This window comes from Ochotona princeps, chromosome 16 (assembly GCF_030435755.1).
Source record: "Ochotona princeps isolate mOchPri1 chromosome 16, mOchPri1.hap1, whole genome shotgun sequence".
Taxonomy (NCBI): domain Eukaryota; kingdom Metazoa; phylum Chordata; class Mammalia; order Lagomorpha; family Ochotonidae; genus Ochotona; species Ochotona princeps.
Window position 1 is genome coordinate 57,418,332 of NC_080847.1, and position 17,822 is coordinate 57,436,153.

Consider the following 17,822-nt stretch of genomic DNA (forward strand, 5'->3'; position numbering starts at 1 on the left):
ATAGAAAGAAAGCTTTTTTTTATTATTATTTTTTTGTTTTGTGTTCTGTTTTTAAATTTTTTTTTTTTTTTAATGCAAGTTAGATGTAGGGTTAGAGGATCTGACAGGTGAAGAGGACTCGGGGTCAGTGATACAAAGATCTAAGGCTGCCAGCTCCGGGGCACCCAGGGTGCGACGAACCGGGGCAGCAGTCTCCCACCACACAGGTGGGCCAAGCCGCACTGCTACATGTCACTTAAGGCAGAAGCACAAGCGATGAGAGGCCATCAGCCTGCATCCGTCGGAACAGCGTCAGTCTCTCGCATGGTTTCCAACCGTCATTAGGCACCGTTGGGATCCCAGTGATGGTTGCAACCCATTCTTTAAAGGCAAAGATGTTAAGATTTACAGGGGAAAAGTTTCAGGGCTTATGAAATCCACTATCTAATACAGAGGGAGCATAAAAAGTAGAACAAGAAACGAATTTGCACAAAGATCAGCGGCAAGTACATACAGGACGGCAGCTGAGCAGGTGGCGAAGGCTTGCGCCACGTCGGATGTGAGGTGAGGGCTGCACAGGGGTGCTACGGGCGCGCCCCCTCACGGTGATGGACACGGTGGCTCTCACACCCACACCTTCACAAGACTACCAAGGAACAAGACACCAGGACTCCAAAGGAGACACAACTCAAAGAATACACAAGAAATCTTTCTCAGGATCTAAGACACTTAGAAATAGAGTCAAATTTGTTGCTCTCTTCCTCCTCCAAAACAAAAAACCAAAAAAAAAAAAAAAAAAAAAGGGCAGAGTACCAGGGAGGGTACCTCTGCATGGTAAACTTCAACTGGATCTCGCAGTAAATCTAAATATATGTGATCACTGTTTTTGCTATTTACACCTCAGGAAAATGATACATAGGCTAAATGGGTAGCATTTGAGGCAATCTGTAGTCTTGAGTACTTGGGTTTTTTCCAGCTGCTTCCTCAGATGTCAAGCGAAGCTCTGGACTTGGACTCTTCCCGGCACATCCCCGTCAGGCTGGCCGGGAGGAGCAGTGTCCCCGGTCACTCTCCATCTGAGTCACCTGTGGCTGAATCAGCTGTGCGTGTGCTCGGGTCATGGTCGCTCTGCAGTTCCTGTGAGGTGGTCCGATCCAGGCCCGGTCTGAGGTGCGGCTCGGCGGCCTCTCCCTTAGCCAGTGTGGGTGCTCTGGTGCGTGGCGAGAGACAGGTAGTCGCTGAAGAGCTGCCCACAGACGTCACACCTGAAGTGCTTGTCGTGGGCTTGGTCGGCCGCGCCGGCGTGTTCAGGGTAGCTGGAGCACTCCCCGAAGGCGTCCGCGGGCTCCAACACGATCACGCTGGCGTGGGCCTTCAGGTGCTCACTGAACGCCGCCCCGGAGGTGAAGCGCTCTGTGCACTCCTGGCAGTCGTAGCACGGCTCTTCAATCTCAATCTCCTGATCTTCACCTTCCTCCTCCTCCTCCTCTTCCTCCTCCTCTTCCTCCTCCTCCTCCTCCTCCTCCTCCTCCTCCTCCTCCTCCTCCTCCGGGTCTTCAACATCAACACCGTCAGGCTCATCAGCATCCCCCTCCGGCTCATCCACTCTCTCCTCGGGGTCTTCGATGTCCGCACCATCCGGCTCATCGGCGTCGAGGTGCGGCTGCTCGGCCTCCTCATTCGGCTGCTCGGCCTCTCCGTCTGGCTCCGCAGCTTCTCCGTTCGGCTCGGCGGCCTCCACCTCCGGCTCGGCGGCCTCCACCTCCGGCTCAGCGGCCTCCACCTCCGGCTCGGCCGCCTCCACATTTGACCCCTGGATCTGCAGCACTTCCTGCGGGATGACCAGCACGCTGGCTCCCGAGGCCCGGGCGGCGTCCTCTTCGCCATCATGGCCGCCCTGAGGCTGAAGCTCCCTGTGCTCTGGGAGGATGGCGCCGTGAACAAAGGACTTGCATTCGAAGGACGGGCTGGCTCCTTTGAGAGGCTCGGCCAGGAATGAGGTGTGCGTGAAGGCGGGGCCGTAGTCGTAGGGCTCGTCCTTGTGAGCCCTGGCGTGGTGCTCCCCGAGCTCAGAGGCCGTGAAGAAGCTCTCCCCACACACGGTGCAACGGAAGAGTTTCTCTTCGCTCTCGCTCTCCTGCAGCTGGGTGAGCGCGAGGCGTGCCCCGACGGCCTCCTCGGCCTCCTCGGCCTCCTGCCTCCGCTCCTGCCTCCGCTCCGGCAGCTCTGCTCTGTGCAGCCTCATGTGCTCATGTAGGGCGGAGCCGTGGCTGAAGGCCTGGCCACACTGGCAGCATCGCACCGACGGCCCGGCGAGAGTGGGGCTCCTCTCGGTGGCACGGTTCTTCCTTGGCCTCACGGGCAGGAAGGACAGAAAGCCATCATCACACGCCTTCAGGGCGTAGAGCTGGTCTTGCTCGTGGACTCGCTGGTGCTCGAAAAGGAACGAGCTGTGGATGAAAGATTCCCCGCACTTGGGGCACTCGTAGAGCTGCTCTCCGGTGTAGTCTCTCTGATACTCGCTGACGGAGCGGGTGTGGTTCACAGAATGGGTGTATTCACGGCTGTCCACGAGGCACGTGGCCTTCGAGCTGTGGACGCCCTGATGGTCAGTGAGGTCTGTGAGATCCACGAAGCCCAGCCCACAGTCCTCACACTCATAAACGGAGTCATCCTTCGGAGGCTCACCTGAGTCGGAACCCTGACCCATAGCAAACTCAACTCTCCCCTGGCTCTGGGCCTCTCCATCAGGGGTCGCCTCCACAGGGAGCTGCTCGCCAGCTGTCTCCTGGCCCTGGGTCCCCTCACTGGCTCTCTCCTCTCCACAGATGCACTGGGCAGCCGTCTCCTGGCCCTGGGTCCCCTCACTGGCTCTCTCCTCTCCACAGTTGTCCTGAGCAGCCGTCTCCTGGCCCTGGGTCCCCTCACTGGCTCTCTCCTCTCCACAGATGCACTGGGCAGCCGTCTCCTGGCCCTGGGTCCCCTCACTGGCTCTCTCCTCTCCACAGATCTGCTGAGCAGCCGTCTCCTGGCCCTGGGTCCCCTCACTGGCTGTCTCCTCTCCACAGATGTCCTGAGCAGCTGTCTCCTGGCCCTGGGTCCCCTCACTGGCTGTCTCCTCTCCACAGATCTGCTGAGCAGCCGTCTCCTGGCCCTGGGTCCCCTCACTGGCTGTCTCCTCTCCACAGTTGTCCTGAGCAGCCCTCTCCTGGCTCTGGGTCTCCTCTTGAGGAGTCACCTCCACAGGGAGCTGCTCACCAGCCGTCTCCTGGCCCTGGGTCTCCTCAAGTGGGGGCGCTTGGCCATTCTTGCCATTGTTCTTTTGGTGGATCCCCTTGTCATGGGGCTCCTCACCATGGGGCTCCTCGCCACGGGGCTCCTCGCCATGGGACTTCCCGGGAGCATGGCTTTTCTGGCGCGCACCAAGGTTGCCAGTGTTAGTAAAATGCTGCCTGAACCTAACTTCATTGCGTGCTTGCTCTTGACCGTAGCGTTCTTGGGCATAACTCGTCTGAGGGTCAGTGGGGGCCAAGCTGCAAATGACGGAGCGTTGATAGCTTCTGCTTCCGGAAGGCTTCTCTCTGTCATGAATCTTCCGATGCTCAGTGAGGTCGAAGATATCAGCAAAGAACTCTCCACACTCGTGACATTCGTAGAGCTTCTCTCTTGGGCGAATTCTTGGCAGCTCCCCAAAAGGCAGGGGGTGAAAGGCAGAGGTCTCACCGCTCCTAGGCTCAAGGTACTTCTTTTTCGCACGCACTTTCTGGTGTTGGCGGACGCTTGAGCTGGGAACAGGAAACTCACCACCCTGCTTTGATTCACCGGGTCCCTCTCCAGCAAGACTTTTCTGAGGTCTGGCAGAGGGCACACCCTGTGTAACAGAGTCCTCGCGATTGTTCTTCCTGGCCCCTTCGTAAGGGTTCTCTCTAGCAAGAATCTTCTGCCGCTTATTACCAAGGTCTGGCAAGTAAATGGAGGATTCTCCCCTCTCGTCACATCCACTGAGGTCATTCATTAAGTGGCGTTTCAGAGGTCGGGGAGCGGCTAGGCCGTGGATCACAGATCTCATGGATTCCTTTCCTTCATAGCTGGTGCCTCCTGCACACATTTTCTGGCTGCTGCCGACGCTGGAGCTCGGCTCGGTGGAGTCTGCCATCATCCACGGTTTGCTGGGCCCTCCCGCAGCGCGGCTCCTCGGAGTGGCAGCAGAGGCCAGGCTGTGAGTGACAGAGCTCTCACACAGCTTCCTCTCGGAGGTGTTTTCTCCGGCAGGAGATCCCTGGCTCGCACTGGCGCTAGAGCTGCTGGCGGGCACCTTCTCGTCTTCCTCCTCTTCAGGTGGCTTGGATATGGTGTGGCTCTTCTGAGACTCTGTGAAGGGCATGCTGTGAACGATGGACTTCCCATACCCTTGGCCTTCAAAGAGACTCTTCCGAGAACGAAGTTTTGGATACGCACTGAAGTCTGAGCTCGGCATGAAGCCACACAGCTTCTCCTTGAGGTACACTCGCTGATGCCTTTTAACGGACTGGCCAGGGATAAAGGTCTCCTCGCACACTTTGCCCCTACTTTCAAATGGGTTTCTCCGAGCATGGATTTTCAGATGTTCCTTCAGAGAGAAGCTGTGAAGGAAGGTATCCCCACACACGCTGCATTCGTAGAGCTTCTCCTTCCCGTACATCTTCTGGAACCCACTGAAGGCCGCGCTGGGCCTGAAGGCTTCTCCTCGCTCCAGCTCACGCAGGCGTTTGCGCTGGTGCTCGCGCCCAAACTCCCTGTCGTCGTTGACGTTTCTTCTGCCGTGGATTTTCTGATGCTCAATTAGGGCAGAGCTATGAAGGAAGGTTTCCTTACACACCTTGCACTCATAGAATTTGTCTTGGCCATACATCTTCTGCAGCTCACTGAAGGTTGGGCTGGGCATGAACGCCTCCTCATAACCCTGATCCCGACTCTCCAGGCGGTGACCCCTGGCGTGGACACTCCGATGCAGAGCCAGAGCGGCACTCCTGTGGAAGGTTTCCCCACAATCCTTGCATTCGAAACGCTTCCCTCCAGTCTGCCCTTGCTGATCTTCACTGATGGCCACGCTGTGGATGAAGGACTCGCCATACTCGTACAGGTTCTCTCTAGTGTGCATGATCTGGTGCTCGACAAACTCTGAGATGACACTGAACGACCGCCCGCACTCGTCGCACACATACGGCATGGCCCCGAAGTCAGCCGGCCGTGACGTGCTGCAGGAGGGGCTGCTCAGGCTGCTGGAGCTGCTGACACTGCTCCCGCTAGGGGCCTTCCTCACCTCCCCACCACACTCAAAGGGCTTCTTCCTGGCCCTCTGGTCACAGCTCGAGCCCTGCCCATCTGTGTCAAAAGGATAGCGCCTCTTTCTTTCAAGGACCCTCCTTCTAGAAGCCAGGTTTGGGTTAAGCCTAAAGCCTGCCCTGAAGGCACTACCTTCATAACCCCTCTGCTGAATGACTGAGTCCCTCTGATGGAACGGCCCATCCTTCCAACTGTCGTCGGCCATTCTGGGGAACCTCTGTGAGCGCTCAGCTGCCTCTCTAGCTCTCCTTGACCTGGAGTTGCGGGACACATCCTTGATGAACTTTTCCATGATCACTCCATGAGAAGATTCATCTTCACAAATTCCACGCCGGTGGGTTGATTTTTTGGCTTCAGGCATGGTTTTCAGGCCTAGAGAGAAACCCCACAGATAAATATTCCCTAATCCCCACACTTGTACAGAATGTCGGCAAGACTTGGAGAGGACCCTTTCCTGTGATGTCTGGCAACACAACGTTTATCTCCTTGCTTGTATGGCTCATGCGTAAGATCTGAGTGCTACTCACCTCGGCTGGTGCTAGGGTAGGCACTTCTCTTGGATCTTGACGAGTGGCCTTGCATCATGTGGGAGTGGCCATCATTTTCAGCAAGTTGTACCCCTGTGCACAAAGCGATACGGTGGCATAAGCTCTGCTCTCTGTCTTTCTCTAAGCCACCAGCACATACTCAGTTGTTTGAGTGTCTTTCATTTGCCATCTCATTTCCATAAGGCCCATATCTAAACCTGGTAGTCTAATCTGCACTTGAACGAATCCTGATTCTACCCAGAAATTTGTACAAACACCAGAAGTGATTCAGAATTCAGAATGTCTTTATTCAGTCTTCCCTCCTTGGAGCTGCTTCTGAAGTCTCATACGTTTTCACTGGCCCCCAGGGTCTTCCTTCTACCTCTGGAGGGCTCCTTTTGTACCTACTATCTTGGGGCCCACAGCTTTACGCCTGTACAGCCAATGACCCACTGCCAACCTTGCCAGAGTCCACTTAGAAGCTCAGGATCCCAGTTTAATTCTTCTCTATGACAACTCTAGAAAAATATCAACTGTTGTGGCAAGAGTCATTACCCTATACAATGTGTTCTGTACTATGTAGTCTTCACCCACAGTCAGTGAGATATCTTCAAAACCCACCTCAGTGTTTAATGTCCTTGCTTGAAAGTTTTCCAAGACTTCCAAGTATATTTCAAGCCTAAGGATATCGATGAGGATTTTTCATAGCCTGACGCTTGGAAAGAACAAGATAACGACATACTCTGAGTGACTGGCCTGGAAGGCATTGGAAGAATCATCCACCTACCTAGAGAAAGCAGCTTCCGATAGTTCTCCATGTTGTCCTGGATTGGATTCTGAGGTTTCCTGTCGTCGTCCGTGTCCATGGCGTTCTGGTATGACTCATCATCCTAAAACAGCAAAAAGACAGATCTCTAAATGGAGTCTGTCCCCATGATTGTCCAAAGAGAAAAGAATAATATTGGAGACATGGGAACTACATATATAAAGTTACACAGGAAGTGCTTACAGTATTTGGGGTTCTGAGTGATCCAAGTCAAGTGCTACTAGGGGCCTACGGCGTACCTACCTTGGCGCTACACTCTGAGGCAGATCCCAAAGACGCATGACACATATTCCTTGCCCTCATGCAGCTTATAATTTGGTTGGAGAGAAAAGACTCATGAAACAGTTAGAGAACAATAAACAAAAACTCGGGGTACAGATAATAAGTTCGTAGAGGGACGGTTCAGGGCAGGCCTGAACAGCGGGCAAAGGTTTTTCAGAGGACCTCAGATCGGGGGCTTCAGGGGGCGGGGGAGCTCATGGCCCTACAGAGGGAGACTGGCAGGAAAATGTCAAACACACAGGGTACAGCCAGGGAACAGAGAGAAGGTGCAAGCAAGTAGATGTACGCTCAGAACGTGTGTTTCAACCTTTCCTCCACAGCCTCACTGCACAGCATGCGTAAACCACAGGTCTCCCAGGGTATACATTTCAAAATAACCCAGAAGTCACTGCTAAGCACCAAGGACTTTTATGACTGCCCCTTCTGTCCCTAATAACTATTTCCTACCACTGAACATCCACATTCCGCACATGCCTGGGAAGAACCTGCTTTGCGGGATCCCTAAGGCCCTGCTGGTGGGGGCCAGACAGGACACCTCTGGTCTGAGTGAGTCTTGGTCCCAGGGAGCACGGCCCTGAGGCCTGGAGACAGAATTGAGGAGGGAGAGGGTGCCATCGGGAACCCACAAGCTTTGGAGCTGGAGAGAATTCTAGGGCCCTGGGTAGGACTGCACCGGGGAGGAGCTGTGCAACCTCGGCAACAGAAGTCTGTGTGAGCCTCAGGTTCTCCATCTGTAAAAACAGGAGCAAGAGCATCTAGCTGCCTTGCAGTGTCCTGGGCAGATACTCTGCAGTGTGCTGTGCTGCTTGAGAGAGACTACAGAGAAAATCCAGACATTGTGATGCCGGTGGGCTCTAGTTCTACTGCTGGGAAGACTGCTGTGTGGTGTAGCCACCTGAAAAAGGGTAGTCCAGCCTCCCCGCACCCCCAAAGTGTTCCCAGAATAAGGTACATCTCTCACTGAGAAAGAACAAAAGGCCTGGGCCTGGGGATTTCATAGGAAAACCTCATTTATGCAGGCTCCTAGTTCCACTCACTGGAGAAACAAAAGCAACAGAAAGGAAGAAGGCTGAGGAGACAAAGCGGAATTTCAGAAACCAAATTCTTTTCAAGGTTAGATAAACAAGCTACAAAAACAAGCTAGGAGCCACAGCTCATAAAGTTCAGCTGCATCCTGCAGGAAGCCCGTCTCCCCTGACCGGATGGCAGGAGCCTCACGCACAGGGACTGCTGCTCTGGCAACACTGGGGTCCTTCTCAGAGAGCGGGTGGACGCACAAGTGTGTCGGGGCTACTTCAGAGGAAGCCAGAACCCGGAGCTTTGGGGGCTAGCAGAGAGCAGACGAGCTCAAGAATTTGGGAGGCGGGGAGATAAAGGGTCACCGTTTCTGGGGAGGACAGAGCCCAAGGTCACTGACATACAAAAAGGTTATTTTTCATATTATTTTTTCTTACATCTGCGTAATTTGAATAAAATGTGTATTAAATTCTGAACTATGTTTCTCCTCTGAAGTAAAAAAAAATTTTTTAATTAAGTAATTCTCTGCAGGTAGGTACCCTAAAGCACTTGGTATTTGTAATCAAAGGCTACCCAGCTTCAATTGCAGGAGATCCTGCCTTGCCAACAAAATAATAATGTGATACAATTTAACTGCCTCAACATGACCTATGTCACGCAGAAAACCGCATCGAAGAGGTTTACATGTGACGCCAAAGGATGACAGGGGAACTTTCTGATTGGTGCTCCCACAGAATGTAACTGATGTCCTCAGGAGGCTGTGGCAAGGCCCACATGTTGGGAACTAAGAAGCCACGGGGCTTGCTTGGTTGCCAGCTCTTCATTTATTGGCAAGAAAGGGCATTTCAAAAGCCAAGCAAGACAAACTGCAGCTAACCGGGCACCAGTGACCTGGGGACCAGGCCTGCCCACGCCTCTGTTCATCTTCTTTGGCGTCCCTCCGCTTGTCAGCCCAAATCAACACCCTGCTATGACTTCTTACTGCTCTGTTTTCCCTCTAGCACTCAGAACCCGCGGCAGTTACACTCAGGGTAGGCCTAGGTATCTGAGCTACTGTCCGAAGCTCCTCAAGGCCGGTGCCCTGCCCGCCCGGGTCACTGCTGTACTCCTTGTGGTCCAGGCCTGATGTCTGAGGTGGAAACAGGTGCTTCTCTGGCTCCCACATGTCTTCCTCCCCTCACCTCCTTCCTGAAAGGGCAACATAAATCCCACAGTCTCGTTTCCTTTACCTACTCCCTATGACACGCTACCTCATAACCTGTGGCTGCCCCGTGTGCCCCGTGTGCCAGGCAGTGCAGCACACTGCCTCATAACCTGTGGCTGCCCCGTGTGCCAGGCAGTGCAGCACACTGCCTCATAACCTGTGGCTGCCCAGTGTGCCAGGCAGTGCAGCACACTGCCTCATAACCTGTGGCTGCCCAGTGTGCCCTGTGTGCCAGGCAGTGCAACATACTGTCGCATAACCTGTGGCTGTCCAGTGTGCCTCTTGTGTGCCAGGAAGTGCAGTACATTATCTCGTAACCTGTTGGCTGCCCAGTGTGCCTCCCATGTGCCAAGCAGTGCAGCACGCTGCCTTACAACCTGTAGGCTGTCCAGTGTGCCCCCCACGTGCCAGGCAGTGCAGTATACTGCCTTGTAAGTAACCTGTTGGTTGTCTAGCATGCCTCCCGTGTGCCAAGCATTGTGGCACACTGCCTTGTAACCTGATGGTTGTCCAGTGTGCCCCCACGTGCCAGGCAGTGCAGTATACTGCCTTGTAAGTAACCTGTTGGTTGTCCAGCATCCCTCATGTACCAGGCAGTGCAGTAGGTGCCTTCCATATGTGTGTGTGGACTCTACTTACTCCTCACAGGAATCCTGTGAGGCAAACCTATTTTACAGATGAGGAAACTGAGGATTCAGCTTAGGTGAGCAGCTGATCCAAGGCCATGCACACAGCAAACAGTGGGGCCTGGCTTCGAGCCTTGCTCCTGTCAGCTCCAGAGCCGCCGTCCTCCCTGGCAAGTCTTTTCTGCAGTCCTGTGACTCTCTGGGCCTCCTCCTGAGATCTCTAGGTCACTCTGTAGTCCGAGCCTCCAAGGGAACGACCAGTGTAACCGGCCCACTTGTGGTATACACACTGAAGGGGCAAGACTCCGTGACAGCACAGAGGCATAAGCAAACAGGCGGCAGTAGCCACAGCCGCATCACACCTGTGGAGACTGGTCCTTTTCCCCATACGGAACAAGTGGAGACTCCCGGCCTTGCGTGCGACTCTGGGCGGTAGGTGAGCACAGTGCCAGGGGAACAAAAGGCATCTTTTCTATGAAACACAGGGAGCCTTTATAGAAAGATCCAGAAAGAGAAGAAACCAGAGCATACCTGGGATTGGGGTTCATAATCCGGCGGGTCCCTGTCATCCTCTCTGTCCATTTCAAAGCTTGGTTTCGACAAAATAGGAAGGGAACGGTCACGGTGAGGCAGCCCTAGATAGAGAAAAAGGCATTAAAAAAAGGTAAGATTTAGCCCAACCTGGCAGTTCCCAGGTTTTTCCTCCTACACTCTGGACCCATTGTCGGTGCTGAGTGTGCATGCCCCAGGAGTGGCTGCCGAAGAGCCCACTAAACCCAGCAGCCCTACGACTTTGTAAATCTAGGGCGTGGCCAAGGGGCCCACCTCATCCTTCTGTTTACCCTGATGCTGGGTGGCTCTGGCCTGGTGCCGCCCAGCCCTGTAACTCCGTTGCTGAGAAGTGACGTGGCACCAGCATGAGCATCGCGGCTCTGCCCACCATGAGGCATTGTGACCGCTCACAGACTCACAGCTTCAGAGGGCCCTCCTGCCTACTGTGACACCCTTCACGTCCACAAGGATCCAGACGTGATTTGGGGTGGTTTTCATGATCAACAGTGCTTTGGGTCCTTTTCCAGTTTCCTTGGAACCAATGAGAAAGCCTGCCATTGGGCACTCAGAGGCACCATTTCCCTAACCCTCATTCAAAGCTGTGAAGAGGGTTCCTACTTTATTTACATTGTTACAATGCATTTGTTTTTCAGTAATTTTTAAAAATATAAACAAATACCAAGGTTTTAAGTAAAAACAGATTTGAGAGCAGAACAGCCAAAGGTGTGGATGAAGCCACCACCTGCACGGCTGGCATCCCAGCTGCCCCGCTCCCAGTCCGGCCTGGAAAGACAGCAGAAGACAGCTCAGGTCATCTTCTGGGCATGGCACCCGGGGGGGAGACTGGATGAAGCTCCCAGCTTCAGCCTGGCCCAGCCCTGGAGGCTGTGCCCTTTAGGTGAGAGAATCAAAACGGGGAGGGTCTGTCTGTCTCTCTCTTTCTGCCTCTCCTTCTCCATAACTCCACTTTTCAAATAAATAAATAAATATTTGTTTAACAAAACCCAGCATCTTCAAACAGTTATCAGAAACATTTCTATATTCGTTATGAAAATGAGTATAGGCAAGGTAATCTGAGACTGTCCTAGGAGATCCTCATTAGCTAACACTTACATAACATTCTGATACAAAGCTTTTACACGCAAGTCATATGGAATTACTCAAATATTCTATTTTGCTACACTTTCTAATTATCATGATTTATGCTAGTCTTTAATTTTTGTTGGTGCATAGGCTCTTACATAGAACCTTCCAATTTAAATAAAAATATGGAACCTGGCGTGATAGCCAGATGGCTACATCCTCGCCTTGCAGGCACCAGGATCCCATATTGGCGCCAATTCTAATCCTGACAGTCCCACTTCCCATCCAGCTCCCTGCTTGTGGCCTGAGAAAGCAGTCGAGGATGGCCCAAAGCTTTGGGACCCTGCATCCACACGGGAGACCTGGAGGAGACTCCTGACTCCTGACTTTGGATCAGTGCATCTCTGGCTGTTGCAACCAATTGGGGAGTGAATCAACGGACAGAGGATCTTCCTCTCTGTCTCTCCTCTCTCCATATATGACTTTCCAATAAAAATAAATAAATCTGTAAAAAAAATAATAAGTGGTCTGAGCATCTGCCGTGGAGATTAAGGTGTTACTTGAGCTATGCATGTCCCATGCCTGAGGATCTGAGCTGGACCACTGACCCTGGCACAAGCCCACCTTCCACTGTGTGCCCAACAGGGGCAGGAGATGGTCAAGTGGCCGGGCGCCTGCAACCAGATCAGAGACCCAAACTGAGCCTGGGCCTGGCCCATCCCCGCCTGCTGCAGTATCTGGGGTGTGGACTGGCAGATGACAGCTCTTTCTCAACCTCTCAAAAAGAAAAATACACAAAAACTCCAGCTTAAGAAAAACCATGGCAAAAAGCGCAGAGCTGAAAATAGGTGTCCAAGGCAAGAACTGCACAACGGGGAACGCAGCGTGGACATTCAGCCTCAGCCCACACTCTGAGGGGCCTGGCATGGAGTCCACCCTGAGCAGCCTCCAAACTGGGAACATGTGTCTGGATGCAGCCAACAGGTGACTTACTGCTTCTTGCACTCCTGGGGTACGCCCAGCGGTCTCGGGGTTCCAGGTCTCTGCTTCTGCCTCTCCTGTTCCAGTCCGGGTCCCAGCCATAGTCCCGATCACCTGCACAGGTCGGACATCGGGACGGTTGACAACGAACGAGGATGCGTGTGCTACCCCACTGTGTATACAACTCTATTGAGAAAAGCATGCTAGCTTCCATGACATGCTCTGGGGACTAGGTCAAGCTTTCTCTCCAGCCTATCCCTGCAACAGGACTTGAAGGCTTGGTTTGAGGACTTGCTTCAAACCAAGTTCCAGAGCTCAGCCGGAAGCAAGCTTCCCTTCAGATTCTCTCTGCTTTGCTGCATCATACTGGCTGGAGCCTGCAGACTCCTCACTATCCAGCTTACACAGACCCACGTCAGAGCTAGTCCAACACAAAGAAAACCCAGGAAAACAAAACACACACCCTCCTCAAAGCAGTGCTCCCTTCGGAAGCTCATAGGAGTGTCTTTATGGAACCCTCCTGGAGAGGCTGAGGGGGAAGCTCCAGTTCTGTCCGTCTTGCAGGGGCCGGGTATCACGCCTCTGCTTTGACCACCCTTATTAACATCAGAGTGCTGCTTTAACTCAGACGCTCCACTTCAGGGTGAGCTTCCAGCTAATGCACCTGGGAGGCAGGGTTGAGGGCCCCAGGACTTGGGTCCCAGCCACCCACACTGGGTGGCATTCTGGGCTTCTGCCATCAACCTGGCCTGGTCTTAGCTCTTGTGAGCCTTTTAGGGAGTAAAACAAGAGATGCAAGACCTCCCTCTTTCTCTGAAATACATCTTAAGTTAAAAAAAAATCTTGTGGGCCCGGCGGTGTGGCCTAGCGGCTAAAGTCCTCGCCTTGAACGCACCGGGATCCTATATGGGCGCCGGTTCTAATCCCGGCAGCTCCACTTCCCATCCAGCTCCCTGCTTGTGGCCTGGGAAGGCAGTCGAGGATGGCCCAATGCATTGGGACCCTGCACCCGCGTGGGAGACCTGGAAGAGGTTCCAGGTTCCCGGCTTCGGATCGGTGCGCACCGGCCTGTTGCGGCTCACTTGGGGAGTGAATCATCGGACGGAAGATCTTCCTCTCTGTCTCTCCTCCTCTTTGTATATCTGACTTTGTAATAAAAATAAATCTTTAAAAAAAAAAATCTTGCATTTTACTCCATCTACTGGTGTTCACATTTATGTAAAAATGTCTTAAACTATTTACCCTCCCCTACATCTCTAAGGGACGCCAACTGATCTGGGGGCCACATGCCTCCATGTACACAGCACGGGGGTGTGACAAGCGCAGCTTGTTACTCACTGCTGAAAGAACGCTCGGGACGAGGTGGTGGGCTTTCTCTGTTCCGTCTCATGTCGGCGTCGCTGGCAGTCACGTCACTGTAGTCGTCTGAGAGGACAGCAGACACCAACTTCACGCCTTTCCACTTCTAACCTCTGTTCTCACCACAGCTCCTCCCACTCCTGAGCTCTCCGCTGCAGTGCGCGGGCCTGCCATGTTACTGCTTACTTCCAATCACTCTCGCCAGTCACCCACTCCTCACCTCCTGACCTGACTGGCTTAACGGGACACACAGGCAGGTCAGGGGCACTCTCTTCACTACTGCAGCCCCCGCCCCACAAGCAGGTCTCTGCCCATGCAGGCCGCAGCTCTGGGACACGCTGCCATGGAAGGAGACCCATTTGGTGGTCATATCCAGTCTGAAGAGGCCATGGGCGAGGTCCTCCATCCCCCCACCCTGTCAGCAGCGAGGGGCAGCGGTCCCCGAGGTGTGCCGGCCACCTGCGCTAACCGCAGTCACCCGCAGGAGCCCCTCACCTGCTGCTTGGTACATGTGATTGTGGCGCTCCAGGAGGGTGACGAGCTTCTCACAGCTCCCTGGCTTTTTTGCTCGCACCCAAGGCTTGAGCCTCTCAGGGATGATAGTCAGGTACTGCTCAAGGACTAAGAGCTCGATGATCTCCTCCTTGGTGCGAGTCTCCGGCTGCAACCAATTGAGGCAGAGGTTTCGGAGTTTGATCAGGGTCTTCTGAGGCCCCACAAATTCTACATAGAGGAAGTTCCGAAACCTCTGATGAAAGAATTCAGAGTCAGTTGGGCCTTCTCCTACGATGGCATCCGGCTCGTTAGACAAGTCACTGTCTAGCTCATACAGATTTGGGGCCCAGAACTTCTTATGTTTGCTGGCAGACAAGGGTTTTGTAGGCAGCATTTTTTCTAAGTAAACTTTTCACTGCAGGAATCATACATGAATCAACAGCAAAGACGCAGCAGCCTGTGACAGTCAGTACTCAGGGACCTGCAGATCGTAAGGAGATATACACATGTGCCACACATTGAGGACCAGGTGGCAGGGGCAGGGCTGCCCTGCCAGGGGCATCAACACTGCTTCAGAACGTGGAAGCCCCCAGTAAACACACACACGCACGGCCACAGAGGGTGGGCTTCAGCACAGCACGGCAGCTACAGGCAGGACCCCCTGTGGCTTTGCACACGCTCTGCTTGCTTGCTACCAAGTGTACAGCCATGGCCATTGTAGTTAATGCTCTGGAGACTGGTTCTATAATCTGTGCATGGAGAACAATCACCCTTATATCCCTTTTTAAAAGCCTTAACTGTCCAATATGAGGCACACAGAAGACACTAAAAACCCTTACTAAAGTAAGATGTCCATATCTCAGGCAAAAGTGAGAGGAGGACAAGGGGAAGCTGAACCAATCCTGCCATTTTTAAGCATCTTCCCCCTTAACACAATTCTGAAATGTGACGCACAACATACGGAAGTTGTACGACCATACTTAACAGTGAATTACACCTGCTTCGTCATTCAGCACTTCTGAGTTTGCAGGTGGGCTTGGGACCCCGCCTCACCATGCACTTCTGGGGTGTCTGATGCTAAGGTTACTTCCTCAGGCGTCTCCCTTGACAGTTCATTCACTGGGTATCACAACCGTGAGTCACAAACATTCTTTCTGTCTACCTCCCTTCAGTAAACTAGCAGCTCTAGTGAAGGGAGGACACAGGAACGTTTTCTACCACTGCATCCCCTAGTCTCCAGCACAAACTGATACAGTGACATGGGATAATGAAAATGATGTATGAAAATCCACTTTAAATTGGTTTCAGTTGAATTCTGAATGCATACTTGAAGAAGCACAAGATGGGATAAGGAAAATTGTGGGTTACCCTCCATGAGCCTCTTCTCAGTGCTAGTGGACAAGCGTGTATGCGACGGACTGACGGGCACTTGTGAAGTTGTGCACAAAGCAGGTGCTGCAAGAGTTCTACTTTAACAGGGAATCTTAATTTTAAACAACAAGAGTTAAGAGACAAAAAAGGAAGACAGGAAGCGTTCCCATAACACTGAAATAGTCCCTAACGAGACTTCAAATATTATACATTATAAATGTATAAAGTATAAATAAATGCACTTTCTTAATATTATAATGTATTAGTCTCAGGACCTCATGTTCTTCCTTCTCAGTGAGGGGGCTCTAGTTTCCTGCCTGTGCAAGCCACCCTACCATGCTCGCTCTCTCTCCTTCTGCTACATGCCATGGACTTTGGGTGCCACCCACCAAAACATGGCTTGATCCAGAAGACCTCGGTAACTTGACCACTCCCTCCTTGTCCTCCTCTGAGGGCCATAGCTAAGACTCCAGGAGATTTCTGTGGTACTTCTGATATGAAGACATGACCAGGAGCAGAGTCCTCTGGTTTAAGGGCAGAGGCAACAGCAGAGAGCCTTAACCCTGCTCTGTGGCATGCAGACATACGACAGCACCCGGGTGCCCTACACGGAAATCTTCCTCACTCGAGAACAATACAACACCCTCAAGTATGTAATCACCTGTCCAGGAATAGGATCCTTTCTAGAACTTCTGGCCAAGCAGCTATCCACAGGAAATGAGTCAAGATGCAGGCACCTGTAGACATTTCAAATACAGAGACACACGGACTAAGAAACATAAAAGAAGTGTGAAGAGAATCAAGAGCCCAGCTGCGGGACGTGGACACACCGCAACAAGGCCTAACTCGTAGAGAACAGCCCACTCACAGGCACGGTGTGTAAACCAAGCCAGAGGTGAGGGGTTAATAGCCTCCATATTTTATAAAACTAGAGTAATTAAAAAAAAGACAAAGATAACACTAGCAAACCAGACCATATGCATTCCTGAAAGCAGAGAACAGTCTTCGTGCTGATGTTACGAAAATACAGTTTTAGCTTGTTATACAAAAACAAAAGCAAATCTAACGCACAAAGAAGTGAAAACCACCACCCTATTGCATGTATCATTTCTTCCTCGAAGCTATGTATCTGAGATATCAAATACTACTAGGCGAGAACTTCTAAGAACTACAACAGATAGTTCTTATAAAAACTGTAACAGATAATTGAAAATAGTTTTTCTAAGAAAATATAAATAACCAAAACCTGAGTGCAGGCAGAAGAAGAGCCCATGGGGGGAACCTGGAAAGCTGAAATGACTAAAAGAGTAACGCTGCCTGGCCAAGTGTTCACAGATCTGCACAACAAGCAGTTGGGGAACTTCCTCTCATGAACTGTTACCACCGACACAGGCCTCTCACTCTCCTCAAAAAACCTGAAAAACTACAGGACTTTTTAAGATGTGGGATCTTCATTATTTTAGAAGGAATTTTAGAAAATGTATTTGAAAGGCAGGGTTTCAGAGAAAGAGGGAGAGACAGAGAGATGTTCCATTCACCAGACCAGGCCAGCAGCCAAGAGCTTCACCCAGGTCCCTCACGTGGGCCATCTTCCACTGCTTTTCCTGATACATTAGAGGGGAGCTGGATGGGAATCGGAACAGCCAGGATTCGAACAGGTACATTGTGGGATGTTGGAAGTGCAGGCAGCAATTTTACCTGTGGTGCCACGTAGCTGGCAAACCATGATCCTCATTTAATACTCAAATTTTTTTCAGGCCCAGCACAATGGCTCAATGGCTAAATCCTCACCTTGCATGCACCAGGATCCCAGTTTGTGTCCCAGCTGTTCCACTCTCCATCCAGCTCCCTGCTTGTGGCCTGGGAAAGCAGTAAAGGATGGCCTACAGCCTTGGGTCCCTGCACCCACGTGGGAGACCCGGAAGAAGCTCCCAGCTCTTGGCTTCAGACAGGCTCAGCTCTGGCGGTTGTGGCCACGTGGGCAGTGAACCAGCGAATAGAACATCTTTGTCTCTGCTTCTCTTTCTCTCTGTAAATCTACTTTTCAAATAAAAAGTAAATCTTAAAAAAAAAAAATTTAAGAAGCATTTTTTTTCTGACCAGGACACAGAATAATCCTTTGTCTACAAGAGCATCAAATAGTGCTTAACAGGAAAAGCTAAAAAAAAAAAAGAAAAAAAAAATCAGACTTCATT

General features: G+C 52.1%; 1 protein-coding gene across 1 annotated transcript; it reads right to left on the reverse strand.

The window, feature by feature from the left end:
* Positions 1 to 1,171: 1,171 nt before the first annotated feature.
* PEG3 (paternally expressed 3) lies at positions 1,172 to 14,712 on the reverse strand. Its single transcript, XM_058674944.1, has 8 exons — positions 14,257 to 14,712; positions 13,741 to 13,827; positions 12,415 to 12,516; positions 10,318 to 10,421; positions 6,619 to 6,721; positions 5,832 to 5,924; positions 3,292 to 5,676; positions 1,172 to 2,700 (listed from the first exon to the last, which is right to left on the reverse strand). Exons 1-8 carry the CDS (start codon positions 14,648 to 14,650, stop codon positions 1,172 to 1,174), a joined length of 4,797 nt encoding a protein of 1,598 aa, XP_058530927.1. The 5' UTR covers positions 14,651 to 14,712.
* Between the last annotated feature and the right edge of the window lie 3,110 nt (positions 14,713 to 17,822).

Bases quoted from the DNA above. Each gene is read 5' to 3' on its own strand.
- PEG3 (XM_058674944.1), bottom strand. From the start codon at position 14,650: ATGCTGCCTACAAAACCCTTGTCTGCCAGCAAACATAAGAAGTTCTGG. The intron at 12,517-13,740 runs GTGAGTAACAAG...CGACCTGTGCAG, and splicing joins TCCCGAGCGTTCTTTCAGCA to GTGATCGGGACTATGGCTGG. The intron at 6,722-10,317 runs GTATGCTCTGGT...TTGCTGTTTTAG, and splicing joins ATTATGAACCCCAATCCCAG to GATGATGAGTCATACCAGAA.